Source organism: Calidris pugnax, unplaced genomic scaffold (assembly GCF_001431845.1).
Source record: "Calidris pugnax isolate Ruff unplaced genomic scaffold, ASM143184v1 scaffold252, whole genome shotgun sequence".
Classification (NCBI taxonomy): domain Eukaryota; kingdom Metazoa; phylum Chordata; class Aves; order Charadriiformes; family Scolopacidae; genus Calidris; species Calidris pugnax.
In genome coordinates this window covers 2012564-2022497 of record NW_015091118.1, presented here as the reverse complement: position 1 = coordinate 2022497, position 9934 = coordinate 2012564, and the positions used below count along the sequence as shown (strand labels likewise).

Here is a 9934-nt window from a genome sequence, read left to right as displayed (position 1 = left end):
GGAAACTCAAGCTTTATCCTTCAGCAGTGAAATCACTCCATCTACACTAAAGCAGTTCTGATGTTTCATCTTTATCTATAAAAACTAAAAATGTGTCATTGTAGGCTTTGCTTTTATTATTAGCTCTCTAAAAGATCAAAATTTCCATATGCCTTCATGCACACTTTGGTGGAAGATCTACCACACGAGAATCCAGCAAATCTGTGCTACTCTCCGCCATGTGCTAGATTTAAAATAATTCAGTTAAAAAATAAATAAAAATCCTATCCTTCAGTGGATCTCAGTGGCAGATGTCAACACCTTCGTCATCACCACCACCAAGGACTGGGAATAAGCGACGAACATCTGCAACAGGAGCAACCTCACGCATGCCTGAAAATCTGCTGAAAGATGGTGGACAAAGTATATTAACGAGTATCCATCACAAAGGATAAAAGAATGACTGGAACCTTCACTTTGGGATTTTGCACGTGTATCTTACGGCCAGAATGTCTTGGAGGGGAAAACTTTCCATCTGGACAGCTGAATTCTGCTCCTAAAGCAGCTCTGCTGACCAAAGCCCAAGTGTGACAGCAAAAGTTGGGGTACATAGAGGAACATCCCTGCCTGACTGCTGCCCTGGGAGCGGTTCTGGAGAAACAAAAGGAGGCACCCAAGGGATGGAGCTTGTGAGACATGAGAGGACAGGGGACAGCTGACACTGGGCTGGGTGGAGGTGAGGGAGGGATGGAGAACTAAGAGGAACGGGGGCAAAAGGCTGGGATTTGGCACAGGGAGCACGGGGGTCTGAGTGCAAGATGGAGACACTACAGCCATGGAGAGAGCGAGATGCACAGTGAGGATGGTGTGGTAAGAGGGGTGGGGATGGACTCTCCAGAAGAGCCCTACCTGCAAACAACCTGAAGGAACGGTGAAAAAATTGCCTACCACAGGCATATTTGCTCCTGACCCCTGGGAGCCACGGATGAGGCAGCAGCTCTCAGTGCACCCTCCTGAGATACCTCCAGGGAGCTGAACACCGTCTTCCTGTGCAGCCTCCCCGAGGACACCCAAACCTCTATCAAGGAACTGCAGCATTTATGGTTGACACACCACTTCCCACCACCTCCCGAGCAAGTCTCCCCCCGTATTCCTCTTTGCAAAATCAACTCCTTTTGCAAGAAGTTCGGCAGGATCAAACAAGATTCCCATCATATGATCAGAAAAAAACCCCCAACAGCCGTGTCACATCAGGTGGTGGGAAACGCTGCTCTTCCAGTCACATGAGGCCCAACCGTCTGGCGAGCAGCTTCTCACTGCCCTCACAAGGGGCTATGTGGCTTTCCCAGTTTAAAAAATAAATACATTAAATAACATCGACGCATATTGCATAATCCCCCATGAAAGAGCAGAGCTGAAGTGTCCTCTCTCACACAGCGTTAGGGCTTCAGCCTGTAACAAACACGCACAATTTAAATGCTCGGCCACATTCCTCGGGCTCCATCTCCACAAAGTATTACTTCACTTGGGACTCCAGATGCCTTAACAACAATGTAAAGTCATTTTTTTCAAGCAGAAATTGTTTATTATTGGGAAAAACATTAGGACTTTATTTTTTTTTTTCTCTTACATATACTTGATTTGAATAAAAATAATTTAAAACTTTTAAATTTCTTTTTATATTACACGAAAATAACTCGAAACGAGGACTGTGGATTTCAGAAGCGAGAGAACATAGCCAAAACTGTTGTTTAGCTGCTGAGATGTAGCACTTGGATTTTTTTTTTAACTCAAATAGAGAAACAATCACAATTGTCATTCCAGTGAAGAAAATTAATCCATCTATAAAATATCTTGATGTTTGAGAATGGTATATAGTTACACTAGAAAGTATTCATAATATAGTGTGTGAGTTCTAACATATTACCTAAAATATATAACTTCTCAGACTTTACAAGGTCAAATATTTTAGACCATATTCCAGTAGAAAAACACTACAAACCTATCACGTTCCTTTTAAAGTTCTTGTTGAATTAATTCTTATTTCCTTTTGAGGAATTTTAATATAATATTTCAAGCAATAAAATATTGCATACAAACTAGCTTGCAGAACTTTATTCCCACTAACTTGGACAACGGCTGTTTTCAGGGATGAAGCACCTTTAGTAACAGTGATAAAGCGTCACCGTTACAGTAGCTGATAAAGAAGCAGATTTTGTGCACAGATTGGTACGATTTTCATGACATTTCTGTAAATCTGATAAAAATTAGCGTATATTCAGTAATAAGAAATTTAACGGGAATTAAAACATTCTTAAGGCTGGGGTAGGACTACAGTGTTACAAGACAAAGATTCTATTAGTTAATCCAATTCATATCATCTGACAAAGACTTCCAATAAACCACTTATTTCTTCCTCCTTTTTCTTTCTTAAAATACCTGCAACCTACTGTGATTTCCATTCCCTGGCTTACCTCGTCTCTTTTCAGCTGAATGTGAATACAGTTCATCTTTTCATGACGTTCTAGGGTAACGAGCACCATTCAGCACCACCCGAATGGATTCTAAGCAAAAAAAAAAAAAAAAAAAAGCCCCCAAAAGCCAAAAATAAAAGCAATTAGGATGTCAAGATCTCGCTTTAAAAGACAAACTATTATCTGCAGAAATACGCAGGGTAAAAATGAGACGGAATATGCGCAGGTAGTTATTTGCGTGTGGTACCATATTAGATTTAATGCAACTGTCCTCGTCGTGGCTGTCTGATGGAGCGACGGAAAAACCACTTTTCAGCGAGTAAAGGAAAAAATACTATTAATACGATCATCAAAACTGTGCTTTTGTAACAGTCTAACCCCAGGGGTCGGTGCTCCTTTAAAGAAAGGCTGGAAACGCCGGCTGGCGCTGCAGCTCGACAAACAGCTCGATGCCATCTCCAGCGACAATGTCAAGCCCTTTAAAAATAAACATTTAACGGCAGTATATTTTTGGGGGATTTTTTTTTTTTTTAAATGTTGTTTTGTTCTTGGCTTTTTTTTTTTTATTTTTGTAACTGTCTGCTGTTTTCCAGCACCATCTCAGAGGCTGGAACGTTTCATTCCTTCCTCTGCCGGTTTTGTCATTTTCCACTTGGCAGCTCCTGGCCACCACACCCCGGGGCTCCTCAGGGCACAGCAGCCGCCGCTGTGGTTTCCCTTCCCCATTATCCCTATCGGCAGGGGGATTTACAGCCCTGGAATGTGATTTCTGAATTAATACGCCATTTTTTTTTTTCCTAAGGAATGCCTTCTTTTGCAACCATAGCTGTGTAAAAATACTGCAGTTTTAAATAGTGGGTGGGCGGTGGCTCTTTTGAGATAAATCAGTGAGGCAATTTTAGAAAGCCAAGGAGGCATTTTTCACCCATCAGCGATAGTTTTAAGATCAGGTAAAATTTTGCACCTAAACTATGCCATTTGTCTTCCTTTGTAAATTAATAATTACTTTTAGATTCACCAAGAAATATTCTACTGGTATGAACTACAGAATTTTTGAAATTATTACGTATATTTATATTTTACTTCTCTAAATATATTACTCATTTGTTTAATTCATTCAGGAAGCTACCATACTGTCAACCAACTACAGCAATCCAGAAATATTTTCTGTGTATGGAAGGGACTTAATCACTAAGCCACACCTTCCTGCAAAGCTTCAGTATTTTTGATTGGTAAAAAGCATTTCTCATTGAAATAATACTGAAGTGGAGCCCAAGCCCTCCTCCATATATACGACTGTTAAGTTAATTAACTTTTCAGGACAAAACGCTGATCACATTCAATGACAAGATGCACTGTCGTTTTCAAGACCGCTCCAGGGGTAGCTCTGGTGGTACAACAGTGTATCTTGGGTCAAGCTTAGGTGTGAAATCCTTGAAGTTCTTAGATGCTTCAGTACCAAATACATCTAAAACTTTCCTGTTCATGAGAGCAAACCTGAAAAAGAACAGACAGGAGAGAGGCAACGGATTATTAATTTACTTTTGAAAAAATGAAATTATTACCATTTATTTATAAACTATTTATTACATTTATTTATAAAATTATTTATTTATAAAATTATTAAAATTATTTCACTTCATGAAAGACTACCCAAATCTCTGAAATACAGGCTTCAGCCTGCACTGTTTTTTTTTTTTTTTTACATTTTTTTTCATCTTGGGCAATAGAGATTTAAAAAAATATATGCATTTGACACATCTGATTCATATTGCTTTGTGTAGATACATTTCACATAACACAACTTGGGGAAAAAAGGAAAGAGTCCCCTTCTACTTTTAACTTCACAAAAACCAGTCAAAACAAAATATACTCCTCTCCTTTCTCACTCCAGCCTCGCAAACACTGGCTGTGCCTGCCCAGGTCTGAACAGCAATTTTATGGGTGTTACAATCTATTTCCATCTGTTTAGTCTTCAAAGTCGTTGAGTGAAAGACCTGTGAAACATCACTCCATGAAGAGAGTGTCGAAATTACTATTACAGAGATTTATTTCAGATAAAATAAATGAGCAGAATAGAATTTCTTTTCCCTCCTCTCTTTCAACCGAAGCAATCTTAGGATTAGCACAAGAGGGAAAAATGCAGCCAAAATTGGACATCTGCACTGACATCATCCCCCGTATCATGTTTGTCCAGCCTCCGAGGATGCCTGCAGGCTGCCTCCAGGCATCCCAAGGAAAAATTCCCCCTACATCCAGCAACTTATTTGGTCACCTCCCCTCCAGCTGAGGGTGCGCTGGGCCATGGGGAGTGGAGGTTCAATGTGCTCCAGGGACTGGCCTTGGATTGCACTTCTATTTTTACAGCCTGGAGAACTTACTGTCATGACAAACCTCACCTTCTATGATCCCATTCATAAACTGATCTACATCAGGACTTGGATGCTTTGTTTCTGCCACACACTGCACCAGTATAATATTCTACACTTCACTAAATTGTATTTTTGAAAATCAGTTACAGCAAAACCTATTTTAAAAGGTAAGCATTTTAGATCCCCACGGCAAATAAGAGAAAAAATATCCAGTAAAATATTAAAGTGTAAATTTACGGTTATAATCAGTGAAAATTTTTCATGAGTTTTCCAAGATAAAAAAAATAAACCTTTCCCAATTGAAATAGATGCCCCATAAAAAACTACTGAATCTTCAAAGTATTCTTGGGGAACACTCTGATGCTTCTAGTAATGCTTTTAAACACGTAGTAATCCCATGTTGTCAATCACTGTATGCACTAAGTGATTTCTTCAACCCGTAGAGCTGTTTACCAGATTCTTCATATTCCACTGAAATCTGAAAGCATTCTACCTTCCAAGGGAAATAAAGATAAAAAAAAGCTTTCCGGTAAAACGCTCACCTGCTAAATAGGCTTAACTAGCTTTAAGTCTTTGCTCCTTTCATTAGACCAAACCTGCAATGTTACTTCAGCAGCAAAGAACTGCAAGTGGAGTGGAAACCATTTGAAAAGCAAAGTAAATACTTGGGAAATTGGCCCACGTGTAGTCCTACGGCTCTGCTCTGTACAGTGAGTGACACAGAAAGCTGAATGTGATCAACGATGCATTGAGACGAGCCATAACACAGCCCTGGTGACATACCTGCCGTTTGTTAGTCGTAAAAGAAATTTCCAGTAGGAAGGTCTGAGGTTCTGGACTTCCATGACAGCCTGCAAGGAGAGCATTCCATCAGAGCCAGCCCACAGCGCCGGGCAAAAGCTTTGTCTGCTACGTTACGTTGCCAAAACCAATACAAGGACAGCTATGGAAATATGTATTTTTATACTTTTTTATAGTTCTGTAAATCATCTCATGATCCATGGACCAAAAGCAGCTGTGACCACCTGCCAATGTCCAGCGCTGTCAGCAGACAAACCGCTCAGGGCTGAACCCAATGCCCCACGTGACCAACACCAGCACAGACTGTGATCTTTAAAAGTGGTGCTGGTGAACTTAGGTCTCACTGCACAGAAAGCAACATTAATCCTTTTATTCCTACGTACATGATTTTGCACTTGTGGATGCCAGATTTACCTGCTAATTTATCCCCCGCTCACTCTGCAGTTTGTGATCTGTTTCTTGCAGTCATCTTTATATTTCACATTATGTATCTTAAATAATTTTATATAACCAAAATCCTCGTCTTCTCTCTATTCCATTACTTTTGCAGGTCACTTATGAATATAGTGAGTAACAAACATCTCAGCATGGGATCCCTTTGCTGATTTCCCTCTCCTTCCTCCCTCTTAAGCCCAGCCATTTATTTCTAGTCTTGGACCCCTGTTCCAATTAGCTATTTTATCATATGAACTTTTATTTCTGTTAGTCTCACACAATGGTCCTTGCCAATAAGTATTTGGGAGATCTCAATGCTGCAGGCCTTCAGACAGACCCCAGGCACTTAATATACTGTTTTGCTTTGATCCTAGATGGAGAGATATTCCCAAATATATGGGAGCAATGAGGAGGAGGAGGGGAACCATTCTGCTAAGCATGAGATAGCAGAAGACTGCTTGAGAGTCATTTAATATTCTCTTTATTGAGGGGTACAAAAACTATATATGGTTATGGAGGTCCAAGAATACACTCAGTGGGATATTTCAGCAGCAGGTCTAGAAATGGGGAGATGTAGTAGAAGAGTAATTTGGGTACCAGTGGAAAGGAGCTTTTCTAGCAGATGCAGCTGATAAAAGGACTGAGGGTGAAGGCATGTAATTGACTTGGGAAGTGCAAAAGATGACAAGTACAGCTTGTTTTGAACATAAAACTTCAGGTTTCCTTGCCAATTTTTGCAGATTTTTTCAAATTGGCAACTTCAAGTTAGCTGAAAGTGAAAACTTCCAGTTGATTAAAAAAACCCCATAAAATATTACAATATATTGTGTATCTCCTTGAGAAATTGTTCTTTCATATGCTTATGAGAATCTACATATTTATGTTCATCTTTGGGTCAATGCATTTTAAGATCCCTTCCAAAGAATTCAGTGCTTTATATAATGTATTCAGCTATGAGCATATGAGAAATTAGAGTCCTAGAAATTATCTTCCCCCAGTGACACTCAAAAGCAGGACACGGGAGCCCCGATTCACAGCATCTTGCTGGAATCCCTACATGACACCATCTTTTCTATATTGCTGTATCCCTGTGCTTCTCATTTCATTCAACAATGTGACTTAAAGACCTTCATATTCTGTTAGAAGACAACACACTTACTGCCTGAAAGCATATTGACGTAGAAATGGCATAGATGATGCTGTCTGCGTGAGGAAAATAGGGAACTTTCCCCGCTTCGATGCCTTTGAAGTATATCGTCTATAAAAATAAACAAGAACTGTTGAATGAAACAAAATAAAGTAAAAGTTGCTTTTTTTCCTTACTTTTTACTTATTTTACCTTTTCTGAAAACCACGTCAAGATTACTAACCTATACTCATACATTTTTGTTTAAGTCCCCAAATGAGATATTGATTAAGCCAGCTTAGAGAAGTTATCCAAGATCAATAGAATATGAGGCTAGAAATGCACAGAACAGGACTTAGCAACAGCTTGGGCGTTAAGAGGGTAGTACAGATCTTAAAGATAAAAAAAGGGAAAGTCTGCCATGTTAAATTCTTCGTTTTAAAAAAAGCAAAAGAACAATGCAAGAACTATTCCAACAAAGTGAATATTCGCTGCTCTTAAACAGCTTGAAATCACATACTTTTCTTTCTGAGAAAACATGTAAAGTTTATTTTCCTGAGCACAGCTTGACCTTCCAAAGCAGCACACGCCTCTTTGGTCAGTTACCCTTGGCTTGCGTAAGATGATAAAAATAATTTAAAAAAAAAAAAAAAAGACAGAAAGACAGAACACACAGCACTTTTCTTATTTCGCTGCAGCCACAATGTCTCAAAGTCCAGAGAAAACCATCAGTGATACAAGATAATATTGGTTTTTTACAACTGGTGTTCTAAAAGTCAATATTGGATAACTCAGAGCTGCTTTTATATAACTAATATGTGAACTACTTTCAGAGCTTGATCTAGGATTGCAAGGATCAAGAATAAACAGAGTCTATCTTCCCTTTTTATGTTTCATTTTATGCTTTAAAAAGAAAGAAAGAGTTCCTTCTTTTTATATTCTTTGAAATGAACTCTGCTCTGGTAATGGAGGTGGATAAATACCACCAGGGAACAAGGCCCTGGAGGTCTGCAGGAGAAAGCTCTGTGATTCGGGGATGAGGCATAACGAGAGAACGCTCTCAACTTATTCCAGTGGTGCTGTTAGGGAAATAACCATGACTAAGTCCCAATTTTATGGAAAAATCACAGTAAGAAACCAAAAGCTGGTTAGCAAAGTATAATCAACATACCCCAAATCTACAAACTTTCTGGTTTTTTTCTGGGCTCCTAATTTTAACAAGTTCATTGAAACAATTCAAGCCTGAAAAATAGTAATTAGAACAAAGTTCGTTGCAAAGCTGGGAATTCAATCAGTTGAAATATACTGACAAACAACTCCAGCTATAGACTAAAACCTACGCTATTTTGAGTTATCTTGGATTGTTGAGTGCCAAAATTAGGGAACAAAGGCAGGAAGTTAAGCTGTAGCTTTTGGCAATAAATCTGCAATTAAGGACTAGTTTTGATTTATGTTTCTGGCAGAAGAGACATTCTTGGAACTTTCAGATTTAAAAAATCTGCAAAAGCTACAAAGCAAAGGGCTACCAGGAGATTAAAAAAATTCATGGAGAATATATATGGAGACCAGTGGATAGAGGACTTTTAAAATGAGTCACAGAAAGGAAAATAAAGAGGACATGAGACCGCAGAATGGCACTGCCCCTTGGCACGCACCTACTGAAACACACCACTGCCACACAACTTTGTATTATACTGGAATTGTCTGACAAAGCCTGTGAAGTCCATTTTCTATTTCTGCCTTGAAAAAACAGATGAAATAAAGAACTCTGTTTGGAGGGTAACATCTTACCTCTACTAATTTGGACACCAGATACATAGAGATGGTAGTACTTTTGTAAAACATCATAGAAATTCCTGCTAGACAACCTGTAACAATTAGAAAACAAAAGTATTGTTAAGATGGTGATTTATTGTTTCTGTTGCAGCATGTCAGCTCAACAGACACTGCACAAGATTATGCTTTCTGTTGCTACAACAAAGTTCAGTGATGTTCCTGTGCTGCCTGTCAAAATATGGTTTACGTCATTAAAAAAAAAAAGAGAATTTTGAAATCCTGAAGGAAATCTGTTAGTTCAGTGCTCAGGAGCATGGTATCAAATTCCCTCTCTCAGCACACAAAAAAGAGAGGCCTCTGAGGTCCCAACATGTGCTTGGTGCACAAACAGCAGCGCAGGGCCTGCAACGCTACAAAATGCCATGGCAAAAGGGTCCTTCTACGGATCTAGTGGAGCCCGGCCTTTCAAATGCATGTTCTGTCACAGATGGACAAGACAACATTTGAACCTCACACCTCTACAGCTGGAAAATAAAGGACAAGTTTACATTCGTGCATACAATAATATCGATTAGATGAGATATCACGAAGAAGTTCTTTCCTCCGAGGGTGGTGAGGCACTGGAACAGGTTGCCCAGAGAAGTTGTGGATGTCCCATCCCTTGAGGTGTTCAAGACCAGGCTGGATGGGGCTTTGAGCAACCTGGTCTGGTGGGAGGTGTCCCTGCCCATGGCAAGGGGTTGGAACTAGAAGATCTTTAACATCCCTTCCAACCTAAACCATTCTATGATTCTATATTGTCCTTGAAACTGGCCATAAAAAAAATATCATGTGATTGAATTTGCCTTACAATTTTAATTGCAATTTGAAGCTACTTGAAATTCCACTGTCACTTGACAGAACTTTGGCGTAGACAGTTCTATTTTCATCACAGAATCTAAAAAGGGAACAGAGGACAGACAGGAGAAATA

General features: G+C 39.4%; 1 protein-coding gene across 1 annotated transcript in view; it reads right to left on the bottom strand.

Annotated features, from left to right (window-relative positions):
- Positions 1–1561: 1561 nt before the first annotated feature.
- Positions 1562–9934, bottom strand: part of TMEM135 (transmembrane protein 135) — a 167962-nt gene continuing 159589 nt past the window's right edge. Inside the window, exons 12-15 of the mRNA XM_014958255.1 lie at positions 8979–9055; positions 7221–7319; positions 5609–5676; positions 1562–3950 (exon numbers count right to left, since the gene is read on the bottom strand). Of these exons, the coding sequence (XP_014813741.1) occupies positions 3818–3950; positions 5609–5676; positions 7221–7319; positions 8979–9055 (377 nt within the window). The 3' untranslated portion in view covers positions 1562–3817. The remainder of the gene's footprint in view (positions 3951–5608; positions 5677–7220; positions 7320–8978; positions 9056–9934) is intronic.